This window comes from Salarias fasciatus, chromosome 14, assembly GCF_902148845.1.
Source record: "Salarias fasciatus chromosome 14, fSalaFa1.1, whole genome shotgun sequence".
NCBI lineage: Eukaryota > Metazoa > Chordata > Actinopteri > Blenniiformes > Blenniidae > Salarias > Salarias fasciatus.
This window is the reverse complement of record NC_043758.1, coordinates 27,116,474-27,133,022: the sequence shown is the minus strand read 5'-3', so window position 1 is coordinate 27,133,022 and position 16,549 is coordinate 27,116,474. Positions and strand designations below refer to the sequence as shown.

General features: G+C 41.6%; 1 protein-coding gene across 1 annotated transcript; it reads left to right on the top strand.

The window, feature by feature from the left end:
- Positions 1 to 622: 622 nt before the first annotated feature.
- prss59 (serine protease 59, putative) lies at positions 623 to 15,589 on the top strand. The gene is made up of 9 exons (XM_030109233.1): positions 623 to 865; positions 2,245 to 2,426; positions 3,309 to 3,541; positions 4,535 to 4,670; positions 6,207 to 6,321; positions 12,128 to 12,329; positions 14,467 to 14,557; positions 14,659 to 14,861; positions 15,245 to 15,589. The coding sequence occupies exons 1-9, from the start codon at positions 647 to 649 to the stop codon at positions 15,352 to 15,354; spliced, it is 1,491 nt and encodes a 496-aa protein (XP_029965093.1). The 5' UTR covers positions 623 to 646; the 3' UTR covers positions 15,355 to 15,589.
- Positions 15,590 to 16,549: the final 960 nt, after the last annotated feature.

Sequence of the window (16,549 nt, the reverse complement as noted above, 5' to 3'; positions counted from 1 at the left end):
GCCCGCTTTGTTTTCATTAGAAAATAATGTACCACAGAAACTGACTGATACGCATTTCCGTTGTGATTTTTTTTTCTGCTTTTGTGCTGTGGCTTTTTGCTGTTGTGGCGTGACTTCTTTTTACAGTTGTGTTGTGTGAAAAAAATCAAAATAAGAGAAAAACACAAAAAATTGAAGTTCTTATTGCTAAAAAAAATGCTAATTCTAATCTTTATGAGAAATTAAAAATAAATAAATTTTATAAAATATAAAATAAATATCACAAATAAGAAAAAAATAAATACATAAATGTCAATATAAATACAAATCTTTTTATATTCTTTCTTGCAAAGTTAAACTGATTTCTCTCAAATATAATTTCACTGTAATAGGAATAGAAATAGGAATAGTTAATGGTGTTTGATTTACGATTAGGAGCTGACAAAACGTCAGGTAGGTTTTTCTTTAAAAAATTTTTTATAAAATTCAAAACTGCAGCATTTTGTTTGGATTGCCATGGGTGGGGAACATTTCTAAAAAGTAGATTTTACTGAGAGGAAGACAAGCAACAGGAAGCTCATACTTCCTTTTTCCTGCAGATCACGTGGAATGTCTGCGGCTGGTCATGTGACCGCAGTGTTGGTTCGCGTGCAGCTGTTTACCCAACATGGCTTCTCCTCTGCCCCTCAGACCCTTCAGCCCCTCTCTCCCCAGGCTCTCCGTGGTCCTCCTGCTGGCGCTTTGTGCCCCGGCTTGGTGCCGCTTTAAGGGCTTCGGGAGGCTCCATGCTCTGGGGCAGCAGCAGCTCCGCGAGGCGCCGGAGGAGCTGTGGTTCCCCCAGAAACTGGACCACTTCAACGGAGCCGACGACCGGCTGTGGAAACAGGTGAGCGAGTCTCCTTTAGCTTGTCTAATCCGTTATAAGAAGTCTTTGATAGGCTGTTGGGTTATTTTAAGCAGGTTTTCTGTGTTCACAAAAGTAGGACCGCAGAAACTTCTCAGCTGACTGCAGTCACGTAACATCACCAGACTAACATGCCAGTCCCATAAAAATATGCAGGTCAATGACTGAACTGCAGTCATCCATCATATGTGCTCAGTCACCAAATCAGGCCAAACATACATTTTAAAACTGTCTCTATAAATATTTGTTTCACAAATTTTTTTTGTTGTTTATTTAATCGACTTTACTTGACTATCTTTGACAAGCTGAGGAAATGCATTTGTCAAGTATGTAATGGCAGTACCACCAGTTGCCCTTATATGCACAATATTGTCTTCAAATCTTAATAACCATCAGTGTTGGTCAACATTTTCACCAGCATCATCCACTTTTTTGTGTAAAACTGAGATGCACAGATGTTAATATCAATTCTATCCATATAGTCATCTTCTGTACAGTTTTGTAGTTACACACATTCACACTGAACAATACTTACTATGGAAGCAAACTGGAGGAAACTCATGTATACAGGAAGAAAATGCAAATTCCATGACAATCAAAGCCCCAAAGCTCTTAAAGCCAGCCAGCCAATCCATCCTACTGTTTTTCCCTTTTTTTTTTAATTGCTGAGAGTTCAATGAGAAATCAATCTGTGTTTCTCATGTAGATAAATGTCATAATGTCAAGTGAGGTCTAATTACTTTTTTTTTGCATTTGGAAACTTCCCACTTTCTTACTGGGAAGTTTCTAATCCAACAGCTTTCAAATGCACCAATACATTGATTTAGGTGTTGTAGCATTTAAACTGTGAGTGAATTAATTTGGACAGTGATTGTTGTGACTATTTTTCATCAAACAAAATTTATCTTAAACTTCGAAATTCGAAAGGCCTCGAAGATCGTGTGGTTTATGCATCCAAAAAAAAAAAGTATGTACGGTATTTATCGTTCACGAAAAAGCCATTGCATTTCATATTTATTTTTCCTTATGCAAGAAAACTGAAGGACCCATTGTTTCCGACTGCCTCTTCTGCTTTGGTAAAACTATAGTAGGCCCACCCAGGTGCATGCTGGTCTTATGACTGCTCCCTACCTAAATAAACTTAAAGCAATATCTAAATCTGCAAAAATAAGGCCCACAGAAAATAATGTGTCGTTTAACCCAAACCAAACATGCCAAACAAATAAAAAATCGCAAATAACTAGCAGAGTGAGCACTTTATGAAATAATGCAAAACAAAAAAAAATGAATGAATATCTAGAAATCGTTCATTGTTCTGATATATTTCCGTCTCGACTCCTTTCTTCTGCTTCCCCTCTCAGAGGTACTTCGTAAATGAAGCCTTCTACAGGCTCGGTGGTCCGGTGTTCCTCATGATTGGCGGGGAGGGTCCGGCCAACCCAGCATGGATGCAGCAGGGCGCCTGGCTCACCTACGCCCAGAAGCTGGGAGCCCTCTGCCTCATGCTGGAGCACCGCTTCTACGGGAAGAGTCACCCGACTGCGTGCGTGTGCCACTTCCTCTTTATCCACACACTGTAATGCTGACCTTATGATATCCCGCTTTAAGCTTTGAGCATGACAGCTGAGCAAGACGTAAAAATACCAAATGCAGAAGTGCATCAAGGTCAGCATATGTTTCTTTAAATAAAACTGATGACTTACTGTTGGGTTCATGGTGCGTTCAGGGGCTTTGCGTAGCTGCAGTTGGAACAAAAACATTTTTGATCAACTTTGTGTTGCTGCTTGACCTCTAGATGGCAGCCTTGTATTTGAGCAGTGTAGCTCAGTGGCTTCTTGGAGGGTCCTGGTCCTACATGTTTTAGCTCCCCCTGCTTCACTGCGCTTCAAACTTAAAGATTCGGTCACCACCACATGCCTAATGCGGCCCAAGGAATCGCAGTGACTGTTGTGTTGTAGCAGGGAAAGACTTGAAACCTACAAACAGGTTCTCCAGGGCCAGGATGGTGGATTTATATGTAGAGGAGGAAGTTTCCAAAAAACCAAAACCAAGTGCAGTGAAATAAAAATACTTGGTTAAAGTAAAAACTAGTATACGTACTGTGTGAGAAATACTTTTGGGCTTGTGTTCAGGGTTTTATGCTTCATTACCTGGAGCTTCTCTGTATCCGTAGAAAATATGCTGAAGAAAAATGTCAGTGTTCAATATCAAAATGTTGTGTAAAATCATCTTAAAAGTGACTCAGTATAGTGGAGTAGTTGAAAATACAATCCTTTTAGAGTAGATTGAGTTGTAATGCAACTTCTGAATAAAAAAAAAGGATTGTTACAGAATTTACTATAGTTTATAATTATGTAATAATTGATGTAGGACTTCAGGAGGATAATAATTTGTATTTTCTGTGATAAATCTGTTTGTCTGGCAGCGATCTGAGCACCGACAGCCTGCGCTTCCTCAGCAGCCGTCAGGCGCTGGCCGACCTGGCGCACTTCCGCACGGTGATGGCCGAGTCCCGGGGCTTGACCAACAGGAAGTGGGTGGCGTTCGGAGGCTCGTACCCGGGTTCGCTCGCCGCCTGGTTCAGGCTGAAGTACCCTCACCTGGTCCACGCCTCCGTGGCCACCAGCGCACCCATTCACGCTACCGTCAACTTCCCAGGTTTTTTTTCTTTTCTTTTTCCAGTATTAGTTTGTTTTGTTTTTTTACTTAGTTTCTTTGACCTCCAAATTACACATGGTTAATGAAGACACCTTGTTCAATACTAATAGGAACATACACGACCATATTCAGCCACTGATCCATATCCTTTCTTAAAATCTATCTGTGAAAACATTCTCTCTTCGAAAACTTTCCCATAAATCTGTTTCAGTATCAGTTTGAATCCTCTGTATGTCCTGAATAAATAAATTTACAATAAACTAACTTTAACTGTAAGTCACCGCCAGCTGAACAATTCAGGTCCGATTTACACAGCATTTTTAAGCGAAAACGCAAACCTTTTGTTATGGTTTGGGTGTCAGTTTGCACAACAACGCTGCTTGGAGCCAATGAAGATACAACTTTCTGAAAATGCCCTGATGTTCTCCTGGAATTTGGTAGTTTTATTGTTGAGAGCCACAGTAATACCAATCAAACTTGGTCTTCTGTCCATACCAGTGTCTGTGTTTTCATACATTTCTCTGCACACCTGTGTGGTTTCATTACAAAAACAAGCAAACAGCACCCACTCGAGGCCGTTCATGGTAACGGCATCATTTTCAGCGTTTCTGTCATTTAGTTGAGCTGGTCATTATTCGAGGTTCAGACTTGTTCCATCTGTTCGCTCTGTCTCAAAGCTGCTATCGCAGACATGGGAGCCTCATTTCCCCCGAGCTTGAGGAAAACACTTAAGAAAAACACGAGTGTACACAGTGTGCTCACTATGTGTCTTTGTTTTTTCTTCTCATTCATGCAGCGACTGCCAAGCTATTATTTCCCCCCAAACAAGGCTGCACTTAGTCAGCATTGTGACTTCCCAGATGGTGGCTTAAATGTTCCCACATTTCATTATGTTCACTTTCTCCTCATCACTTCGTTCCCACAATGTTCTCAGGATGACTTGCTGTTCTGACCTGAGTGTGTGTGTGTGTGTGTGTGTTCGTGTTCTGACAGAGTATCTGGAGGTGGTGAGGCGCTCGCTGGCCTCGGAGAACACAGAGTGCCCCACGTTGGTGAAGGAAGCTTCAGACGCTGTGGCCAAGAAGCTGCAAGACCCCAAAACCTACGACAACATCACCAAAGACTTCAAGTACAGTCCACTCTCTGAACATCTTTAACTGAGAGAACTGCGGGAGGACAACAGCTCCAGGCGCTGTTCTTCACATATTTCCCTTTGTCTGTGTTGACTGATACTCTCATAATCAGTATGGTAAATTCAGCTTCATCATGCTAAATTCTGATCATCATTTGATCTCATGTCTTTCAGTAAATCCCAGATTAATTTGAGATTGATAATGTTCAGATTACAATTAGGAATCTCGAAGCATCACATTGCTCAGGATCTCTCCAGGCGTGTTTCTTAACGCACATTAGCAGACTTGACTGTTTGTTTCTGTCCCACACACTGAACCTGCTGTTTGTTCCTGGCTTTATTCAAATCCCATGTTCCTGTTGCCTTAAACTCCTGTTTACGTGATTCTGAGCTCCTTCTTGATCCTGACAGAAAACATGAAACGCTAAATGTAACATTATCTGGATTCCAGCTGGATCACTCAGGATATTTAAGAAAAGAAACACAACTACATCCTGTTTCAGTATGTTCAGAAAGAACTCCGTGGTGGTTATTTAACATGTTCCCCTCATTTGGCTGTTGGGATGTAAGGGTATCGCGCTCTGCTGTGTCTGCAGTCCCAGATAGACCGTGACAGTATCTTCCACACCCTGTGACATGGTTTTATTTTCATTTTCTTCTATTGTTTGTCAGTTCCAGGCATAAGTTCATGTGTAGGCTGCCTGCAGACCTTATTTTAGCATCGTGGGGGCGATTTGGAGGTCAGACAGCACGGTGTGTGAGCAAAACAGACTCGGTTTCTTAATGACGTGGTCAGTCGGGCAGAGCTTAATGCTCTGAGGTCGTCCTGACCACAGTGGACATGCAGACATGTTCTCATGCAGGTCACGGGGGTGGTTTCGAGGTTTGTTCCACTCCCAGACTGCTGCAGTTTCACTATGTAGGACTCTCACGGGTTCTTAAAAGTCATTTTAAAGTTTGTCCTTTGTTGTGGTGCAGAGTATACGTAAAGAGAATGTCCATATTTTCACAAAGCCACACAATTACTACTTAAAATGCCTGAAATTGGCAGGAAGGCCTGGAGCCTCTTGCAGGCAGCTTTTGGCCCACGGACCTTATGTTTGACTTCAGGAATGCATGTTTCTTAATTGACGCTGCTTAAGAGATAATCAAATGTTTTGATGGTCCAAATACCTCAAAGAAAGGCAACATTTACCTCGGTTTGTACTTAATTTTGCACATGACTGCATGTGTGCACTTTCACAGCCTGAAGGGGAGTCGACACACCAGCGCACGTCATCACCGTCAGCTTGACGGATGACTCTCATCAGCACATAGCAGATCGACTGAGTCACCATTTAATTTGAGTGAAACGAACTACTTTAGCTTCAAACTGGCCGATAATCAGAAATAATAGCTTCCACTTGTGTATTTCTCCCTCAAACAGCTGAGAACTTTGAAAGAAAATGTGACACTATTATATTTTCTTCCTCCTTTGCCTTTCTGACCTCTCTTTTTCCGTTCCTTCCTTCCTCTTCTCCTCTGTCTTCCCAGTTTATGTTCCAAACTCCAGGTCCAGACTGAGATGGACTCTGCCTACTTCCTGGAAACTCTGGCTGGGAACTTCATGGACGTGGTCCAGTACAATGAAGACAACCGGGAGTTTGAGGTGAGAGCAGATATGAGCCAAACTCTGCAGAACGTGGCGGTGATGAAGAGAATCTGTACCGAGTGTTCCTCACTAAACGGTTTACTTCTATGTCAGATTGGTGTTCATTTGCCTTTTTTTTTTTTTATCACTGCATGCCAATTTAAATAGCTCCACAGATTTGGTTTTACTGAGGGAAGCAGTTGTCATCCTTCATTTTCTAGAAATATCCAAACTATGCAAGTGGCCGTGAGATGGTTGATTTCAGTGTGCAAATAATAAACCATAATAAGAAATAGCTGAACGCTGGAGCCCTCCCCTCATACCAAGAATATTGAGTTCGCGACTTCTTGGTGATGATAAATTCCCTCTATGTGTGAGTCTGCGTGGGTGTCTGGTGATCTTTCCAGGTGTCATCTGAATTTGAAAAAAAATCGTGCTTTGGGTTCAATTATAAGGTAAAAGTTGGGTTATGCTAATGCTAACTACAATTTGGGTTATTCCTAACTCAACCGTTGGGTTGCACAATTTAGCTGGGTTTTCAAGGTGCATAACCTTGAAAACCCAGAAAGCGGGTTAAAATGATAGCCCTATAACCCAGCAAATGAGTTACTCTTCATAAAAATAGCCCAAACATTTAACTTAACACTCATAACTTAGGTTACCAAAATAACCCAGCATTGTTTAGTGTGTGATATTTGTAACATAGTTAAATTTAATAGCCCCGTATAAGAAGGAAGTACAAGTTTCTGTATTTGTTCTCATATGAAGAATAATTTGAGTTACAGCTACAGATTAACAAGCACTATTTGTTTTGCATTTGTTTGATTTTGGAAAAGTGAAGGTGTGTGTTTATCTTCATGCACAGTAAATAGGGTGTGTGTTCATGCTGTTTGTTTAAGTGAAAGACGAAATCTAACAATGTTATAAACGCTTCAGTGATAACCCGGAAGTCTGAGCTCTGGAAATTATTCTGGAACATGTACGTGTATAATATCGGATACAAATGACATGTGTTTACATCTCTCTGGCACCGTTAAAATTCAAATTTACAAGTTATTATAGCACTATTTTACCATTCGTGATGAAATTGTGCTGTATGTGGCCTCTGAACTGAAATGTGTTTGACGCTGCTGCTCTAAGTGGTATTTTTTGGGTTTAAAGCCAGGCTTCATGGTGTTTTTCCCACACTGTAAGATGTTTCTTCATTGGCAATAAAACAAGCCCTTGTTGTGCCAACCAGATGCTTCACTCTGTGCATAACTTTTAACTGTCGCTGCTCTCGTTTTGATTTTCCTTAGAAAAACACTCGTTTGCATTAAATCTGGAGACTTCACACGAGTGATGAACCAGCTGAAAGAATGCAACACAAAATGTTTTCCTTCATTTCAGTTTTGATCAGCTCATCAAAAAAAAATTAAACCTTCTCTTTTCTCTCTGGAAAACTTTTCAAGAGTGAAAAAAAAAAAAACATTAGGGGGCTCTTGTGGGGGTTCTGCAGGTCACAGGATGACCTTGTGTCTGGCCTTGGTTGAATAGACAGCAGCTATGAGGTGAAGGCGTATCCAGAAACTTAATAAACTCTGCATTGTCTGACAGCCAGAGGCTCGAAGATATTCCCTTGGAGGAGAGCCCCCTGCGGGGGTTTAAGGGGCACGTTATTGGCCTGTGACGTGTGTCTCTCCATATTATTTGAACCTGTTTTAACCTTCTAAAGCTCTGCAACCTGCTCACATTATGGCTAAAGGAGATCAATCGTGGATTACAGGTTTTGATGTGATCTAAAGAGTTAATTGAACTGATATTTTATGTCTTGTTTTGTTTACCAATCAGCCAAAACAGTAAAAAACCTTGACCAACACCATGTTAGTCATTAAATTAAAGAAGGAGATCCCCTTTGATAAGTCCAGAAGTCTGTTGTTATCGGACAACAACACCTTGATCTTTAAAGTGGAGCCATGAGTCTGTCATATTCTCTCAACACCTCCCACAGATATCCAGTCAGCTGGAATACTGGGAATGTGGAGGTCAAGTCAGCCCGTCACCGGGTGTGTCAAACTATTTGAGTCTTTTTCGGAGTCAATAGAAGCTGCAGGAATCCATGGAATTACTGCGACCAATGACGGTGTGTGCGTGTCCTTGTGTTTGTTTTTTACATTATTGGTCATTATTCCAGTACTGGTTGGGTCTGGCATCTCGGCTTGCAGATCGACCAAATTTCACCTCAATGAATTGGTGTTTCACAGTGGATAAAACAACAGTTAATGGAAAAAAATAGCAGTTTTTTGTTGTTTGTCTTTTTTTACTGAATTCGAGCTAACTACTGAACATGAGTTCCAGACAGAGTTGGATGAAGTGATGCAGAGCTCATAAAAATAGTCAACAACTTCTTTTTATCAAGAATTCATGCTGTGCAAAAACCGGCCTCGGTCTTCTTTTCTTCTGGCCTTTTGGGAAAATTAGAGCCCCACCCCTTGATGTAACATCTACTGGAACGACAGGACCCAGGTTTTCCCAGCGAGCACTGCCCCAGCCCATGGGTCTGTAATCCACAGTTTGTTTTCTCATCATAAATCATTTTGGTGAGAAGAATAAACAGGATCTGCTGAGTCAGCTATTTTTCAAACTAGGTCATTGTTTGGAGTTTTAAGTGTGGTCACCTGTGTAGGTATTCATCCAGAGCCCCTGAACGAGAGGGAACCAAGGTCAATTAAAGAGCAGTTATTGGTTGGACATTAGACAAATAAGATTTTACTTATTTAGCAGACTTTGTCTCTTAAGCAGTTTTATTCCTTCACATTCACCCATCCACGCACCAGTGCTGCTATGAAAGGCCTTTACATGTCACTGGAGGCAGTTTAGAGTTCAATGTCTTGCCTGATTTCACCTCCATGAATGGACAGGGCAGGATGAGGAATCGAACCACAGGGAGGTCTTGTTATCTCGACTGAGCCACCCAGGCTGTAAGATTCTTGATACCAGCCACTGCTTACCATGCGCATGAGTCACCCTCGACCACCCATGTCCTCAATGGTGATGCTTCCATGTGAAACAATTTGCTTCTCGTCAGTGAAATACTTTTGTTTTACCACTTTTTTGATGAGTGTGTAACTTCGTTGCTGCCCTTACATGGCCCCCAAACATCTCCAAGTTCTCATGGGGACGTTTCTAATTTTTATGCTTTACAAGACTCCATTCCCTCCCACTTGGTGCTCGGATCTTCCCTTACCAGTTATCCCTCCTCTCCACTCCCCTTTTCCTCCCATCCCAGCCCCTCTCTGTCCCCCTGGTGCCTCGAGGAGACGTGAGTCCGGTTACCAATAAGCTGATGTGGAAAAAAGTAACAAAAGACTCTTTGGTCTCTCTGGTTTCCTGTCGCCCCAAGCTAAAGAGGCGCTTATAAAAGAACTGAGCGGAGCGGTGGGCCACAGAGTCCACAGCACCAGCGAGCATGCACAGCCAGCAGCTGCCTCTGGGACACAAAAGGCTGAGCACAGAGCAAGCTACCAGGTTTTAGGTACCGCTGAGGAATGTGGGTAAGAACCAGGAGTGTGCTGTAACTCAATCACAGGAGTCAGAGCGGTGGCTTCACAGTAGATGGGTTCTCAATGGGCTGCTTTATAAAATACGGAAGGACGTTATGCAACACTACAGCCTGTGGAACAACAGTTTCTCTTTTTGCTCAGGAGATGCAGAGGCGATAGCATGCATGGGTCATTTATATTTAACAAGACTCTCGTTTTGCACCCAAGCGCCGCTGTAATTTCTGCCAACTGTTTACGTCTTCAACCCTCATTCCAATAAATAAAACATTTTACTGTGGGCAAGTTTATACCTGCAAAGGGGAAAAAAATCACAATGTTGGATAGCAGCCACTTAGAAGTTCTACAGGGAGTAGATCAGCACAATTTCCCAGAAGTTGCCAAGAGCTACCTTCAAGAAGCGTTTGGTATTTCATTGTAGAGGTCAGAGTGGCCTAAGTACTCTTGGGTACCTGTGATGCATTTGAATCTAGTGATTCAGGACAGAAATCTCTGCAGGACTTTGGTTCCAAACATCGGCAAAAAGCAAGTGAAAGAGAACAACTCCTCAATTTTTCCAGCGAAAAAATTTTTCAAAAGCAGCACTGTCTTCACACAACCGGTTAAAACTTGCTGATTTCTCTCAAGATTAGATTAATGCGTTGGCTACCCGATTCTGATTTAGTCAGAATGACTCTTGAGTCTTTATCAGTTACATTGATAGGGAATAACAAGGTGGAATTTGGAGAGAGAACGGAACCTTGATGAGGACCTCTTGTGGCCGTGGTAGTTATGACAGGAACAATGTAGCAAGCGGAACCTCCAGATTGAGGGTAGCTTCAATTCTGCAATTTTTAGTTTGACTCAGTTAAGTTTTCAGATGGTGTAGTTTGGCAGGGTGGGTGTGTATACAATGCCAAATGGCCAAGAAGAGTTAAGCTTCTTGTTTCTCTCATCAGAATCGTTTTTCAGAAAGGTTGTCCACTTTCTTTTGAGAGCCTTGTCATGTAAACCTGCCCTAAGATTTGACCTTTTTCTATTTGCTGGTAACTCGAGTCTCGTTATACTCCTATAATAATGCGTTTCAGTCATGCACACGTCAATCTTCTCTAATCCCTCTATTTCTTTTGGCCATTGTGCCAAAATTAGGTATGATCATGATCCTTTCTTTTATGATCTTAGTAAATGCGCACACGGTTTCTCACCGTGTTGGCCTTCAACTTGAGGTGTTTCAGATCAGAAATCCAGTGTTTGAGCCCTGTGGAATGTCAGAAGCATGTTGGGCTTCTGGAGTTTTTTGCATCTGTCAAATGACAAATAGATGTGTAATAAATATTGGATGGAAAAGGCAAAAAGACACTACTTGCATAGATCTGGCTCATTCATGTTTGTACCTAAACCTAAACGTGATACTGAGCTCTTTTGGAAAATCACAGTTTTGCACTCACAGTAATTACCATACCTTCAACGAGCAGTCACATCATTCAACCTGCAAATCATTTGCCGTTTGTCATACAAAATAACACTTACTGCAACATTTTTTCTTCGATATTTGTCTGTAAAATGAAGCTTGTTTTTGACTTAGGTGCTCAGATGAAAAAGGCAACAAGATCCTGAAAGTACTGGACTTTCAAATGTCACGCTGACAAGTCCATTTTTGTAGCCATGTGGTTGTAATTATAAGCACACTGCAAGTCGACATGGTAGGTTTTCTTGGCTCAGAGAGAAGTGGTTTTGCGTAATGTTATCTTGATGTGATGATAAAACTACTGTTAAATTACGGGAAGGATCCAGTTTTGCAATAATCTGAAGTCAAGTGGAATGATGGGAGGGAGGAAGTGAGCCTCACTAACACTTTGATATGGGACTGATAAGAAGTGAACATACCATCCAAGTGAAGTTTCATACTTCAAACCAGGTGTTTTGTATCAGCAATTATCAAGCTGTTAAAAACACAAAGAGCAAATGATGTTTCAAATGAAAAGCTGCTGTCTTTACAGGCTGGTTTTATCATACAGTGCAAACAGGATTACTCCATCCACTTTGGGAAGAGCGCAAAGTAATGTCGGTCCAAATGCATGAAGTGTGAAAATGTGAGAGGTTATGAAGTTTTTCAGACTCTTAATCACTTAAGTGATTTTTGATTGCTTGCTTTCAACCTTGAATGCATTTGTTTTATGTATTTGAAAAGTTTGAATGTGTCTATTTATTAAGTTCTGAGAATTGCCCTGTCTGAATGGTGCTCAATAGTTACATTTACTTTTTTACATTTTTCTATTTTCTCTGCTGTTTTTCTGTAAATACAGGGTGTAGTTGGCACCAACATCACGATCAAGGTCCTGTGTGGTGTGATGGGCGACCGCTCGCTGGGAGATCCGTACGCCCGGTACGCTGCCGTGGCCCGCCTCATGATGGACACTTTCTCCATGAAATGCTTGGACGCAAGCTTCAGCAACTACGTCAGAGACATGACTAACACGTCCTGGGACGGGACGGCTGCAGGTGGAGGTGGGTGTATCCTGGGAAGGCTGTCTTTCTTTGTGTAAATAAAGCTATTTTAGTTAGACCCGTTTAAAGATGTCATCGTTGGACTTTCAGAGTGGTAGAAAAACAACATTTACTGTGTGTCTTTTTTTTTTTTTTTGGTTTGATTGTATTGTACCATGTTTGTAATGTGCAATTGAAAATTTCCACTGCAAAGGAACCCGTGGCAATTGGATGCAGCAGCTTCAGGAGGGGGAAAAAAAAAACAACAAAAAGAAAAAACAACACAGCCATGCGTCAGGAGCCGTTCTGGTTGTGGTTTCAAGTGTAACCAAGAAGAGAAAACTGCCCTTTGTTCATGCTGGTGACAGGAAGCATTAGCCATTCCTCACAAAAATAGAAGACTGGGCATGTTCAGGTCAAGTAGTGTCAAATAGCATCAGTATAGTACAAAATAAATCCTGCAACAACTCCAGAAATACGTTTCCTTCTAAACCAAGTATGCCAAACTTATATTTACTCTGGGGTCATGGAACAGCCCAATTTCATCTTGAGTGGACCCGACTGGTAAAGTTTGTTGTTGTTGTCGTGATGAAAATTGCTTTATTTTTTACAAGACCTCAACATAAAGATCATTTTAATGATATCCTCAGGTAGAAAATACAGTGAATTGTCAAAAAAATGTCTTACTCCTGTCGCATAACGCTTGTTTTTACTTTCTAGCTTTGAGGCTAATGCTATTTTGCTACATCTCATGTAAGCATCGCCAGTATCTCAGCTCGGTTCTCAGTGTTGTGTTCGTGACTATTAAGTTTTAAGTTTTTAAATTTTGTTTTAAAAATTGAACGATCCGTGTTTTCTTTGACGGTTTTATAATTGTCTTGGCGGTTTAGCTGGTTTTGCAGACTGGTTTTGGAACATGGGCCTGATGTTTGACGCCTCTTTTCAAAGCTAAGCGAAAATTTAAGGAGCGCACACATCATAAATTATACGCTGTCGTTTAGAAATGTTGAAAATGCTGTATTTGGTTAAAATGCTAGAGGTTGGAGAAATGCTCGTTGAATCTCTCTGCTGTTGCCACCATGGGTTCCTCAGCACGACTTTTGACCCCTGACAGCTCCCTGCTCACAGTGTTTGTAGTTACCTATGTTATCTATGAATAAGATGGTTGAAATGCTGATAGAGATCAAAAAATACATGAAATTTAGAATTAGTAGTAGTTCAGGAACAAATATTTTTGATGAAAATAGCATCTCGCCATGTTAAGTGGGGATTCGTTCACTGACATGTCTGTAGTGCAAAACATGTAAATATTGTATTCTTGTTTTACCAAGAAAATTTAAAAGAAATGTGATTACCTATACATAATTCTTGAGGATCCTGGATATAAGTTACAGAGTTGTTGTTTCAGTGAATCCACTCACTCATGTGCAAGATAACTGTTCACTATAGCCATGGAGCACATGCACAACAGCATTTTTTTTTTTACGTTGCATTTTCTCTTGTTTGTATTGAGATGGAGTCGGAGTGTTTTCTAAAAGTTCCACCTTGGGAGCCATTTTCAGAAAGCTGTTTTCAGTGACTCCTGGCACCGTTGTAGTATAACACCCCAAACACAACGGAAGTTTTTGGATTTCACTTTAAACACTGTCATGTAAACAAGGCCTTACAGTCCAGAACATACCGTCTTATTCAGTCTTCATCTTTAGCAGTGGCACTGTGGAGTTGTGGTTCGCACTGTCAAATCCCTGCAGTAAACCCGGATTTGTTTTATGAGGTGATGCCTTCTTGTGTTGTGCTCTGCAGTAAAGTGAAGATTATTTGACTTGTTCCATTTCACAGGCCTCCGGTCGAGCCCCACTGCTCTGCATGTACTGTAGCTCATCCAGCTTCATGAGTGGGAGGACTGGTGTGAATAAATCACTGGCGCAGGATGTGGTCTCTTAGTTAAAAAAAAAAAAAAAAAAAGTGGGAGTGCAGAATCCTGCACTCCCACTGCCTCATCTTGTGGTTTCACTTGTGCACTTTCCTCTATTTGTTTGTGCTGAATAACGGAAAGTGAAGGCCTTTTTAAGCTTGTCTGCAGTACCCTCACTTGATCTGTAAGAAACAAACAAGTCATGGGTGAAGTGTGTCTGTGGTTGTGTGTGTGTGTTGTCAGGAAGGCAGTGGATTTACCAGACCTGCTCGGAATTTGGATTCTACCAGAGCACCGATTCCCCCAACCAGCCTTTCACTGGCTTTCCTCTCCAGTGAGTACAAAACAGTTGTTTCCCTGCCTATCCATTACCTCACTGCAGCAGACTGGCAACATTACATCTGCGGTTCTGGTAAATTTTGTTAATCCTTCCAGGTATCAAGTGAAACAGTGCGCCAGCTTCTACAACATCAGCGCCGAGCAGGTGGCCGAGGCCGTCGCCCAGACCAACGAGTACTACGGCAGCTACGACATCCGCTCCAGCAGAATCGTCTTCCCCAACGGCTCCATCGACCCGTGGCATGCCCTGGGGATCACCCAGGACATCAGCCCCGACCTGCCTGCTGTTTTCATCAAAGGTGAGGGGGGGAAACCTGCGAAACCATGAAGCACTGGTGAATCTAAAGGATGGAGAAGAAAAAAATAACAACACAAATCAGTTTAGAATTCCTGGAATTTACCTTCTCATCTTTGTTCTGTGTGGATTATTTGAACTTTTTATTTAAACAAACAGGGTACAAATGTGGTTTCTGGTACTTACTTGCTATGAACATAGATTTAGAGTTCAAGTTATTTCTATATTTACTGGTCCAGCCCACTTGAGACCACATCGCTCAAATTTGGACCCTGAAGTAACGTGAGTTCGACACCCCCAGTTTCGAACAATGCCTCGCTTGTTCTCCTCTAATCACGTTTTGGACCACTCTGCTCTCTTCTGTTTTTATTTGTCTTTCTGGTGCAGGAACGGCTCACTGTGCCAACATGTACCCAGCCCGGAGCGAGGATCTCCCACAGCTGTCTCTGGCCCGGGACCACGTCTTCGTCCTGCTGCAGCAGTGGCTGAAGCAGTAGCCCCCAACTAAATAACACAATCAGGCATTCCTTCTTTTATGACTCCAAAGACTTCAGTTGTAGATGGAAGCACAGACTTTAACAATAAAATCAATTCAACTAAAAATGAGTTTAGACTGACAGCCATGATCGGGCTGATAAGTCAACGTCTTGCACTAGCAACATAAGGTACAAAGTTGCGTTTGTTTGAATGGAAGAGATTTGAAGCTAATTAATAAAGATGGACTATTTTTCATTACGTTTGTGTGTTTTCTGTTTGGTTTTACATTTTTATATGTCATACATACTGTTTCGTGCCCTTGCACAAGAGGCTGAATTATTGAGGAGGTTCTACACTAGTGCTGGGAAGTTTATCAGCACGGCTGATAAACAGCAGTGACGGATTTTTGTTTTGACAGCTTCTAGTTTCTGACTTGTAGCCCTTTGGTAGTTGTTTGATCCCACACTGCACCGATTTCCCTGAGCACATTTATACTGTGTCACCTTTATTTGGCACAGTGGTGGGGCGAGTCGACCCACCAAGCCTCCTCCAGGCCTCTTCAGACTCGTCACAGCAATCAACAATTGGATGTGTGGAAGAGGTGCAAAAAAAAAAACAAGCCATCCACTTTACAAAGTACTTCCTGAGAGTGGTCGCCATGGTGATAACCAACCCTAAGAGAAGAGATCAAATATTGCAAGAAGCTGCACATCCACCATGAAACATCCACCAAAACATCCAATGGATTTTTTCTAGTGGCAGTGATAAGAAATATATCTCGACTGAGAATGCTGAAAATGCCTGCTCCCCTCGACAAGACAATTTTGATGAGGGGTTTTTTTTGTTTGTTTTTTTTTTTTTGCTATTTAATGAATTTCTCAACATTGTCATTCAGTCATCTACCACAGCCAGCAGATTTTCTTTGCTGAATTGATTTCAATTCAACACTGTACAAGAGCAGTGTCAAACATCTGGCTTTTGGGCCAAAATTGGCCCTCAAATCCAGCCCTCCGAACAGATGGCAAAAATGACCAAAAAAAAAGAATTATTTTGTTTTATTTATTTATTGAGAATTAGATACAACACTGACACCCAAGCTGAGATATTGGAGAGGCATGAAAGACAGATGCTTCATTGCTAACGAACCTGTACCAAAGTCACGCTGTCAGGGTAATTTTCTAAAAATATGCATAACCTAACGGTTTTTCTTTTGGG

Excerpts from the sequence above, each read along its gene's own strand:
- prss59 (XM_030109233.1), top strand. The coding sequence starts at position 647 with ATGGCTTCTCCTCTGCCCCTCAGACCCTTCAGCCCCTCTCTCCCCAGG. Across the intron at positions 4,671-6,206 it reads AACATCACCAAAGACTTCAA|TTTATGTTCCAAACTCCAGG; the intron begins GTACAGTCCACT and ends CTGTCTTCCCAG. Across the intron at positions 14,558-14,658 it reads TTCACTGGCTTTCCTCTCCA|GTATCAAGTGAAACAGTGCG; the intron begins GTGAGTACAAAA and ends TAATCCTTCCAG.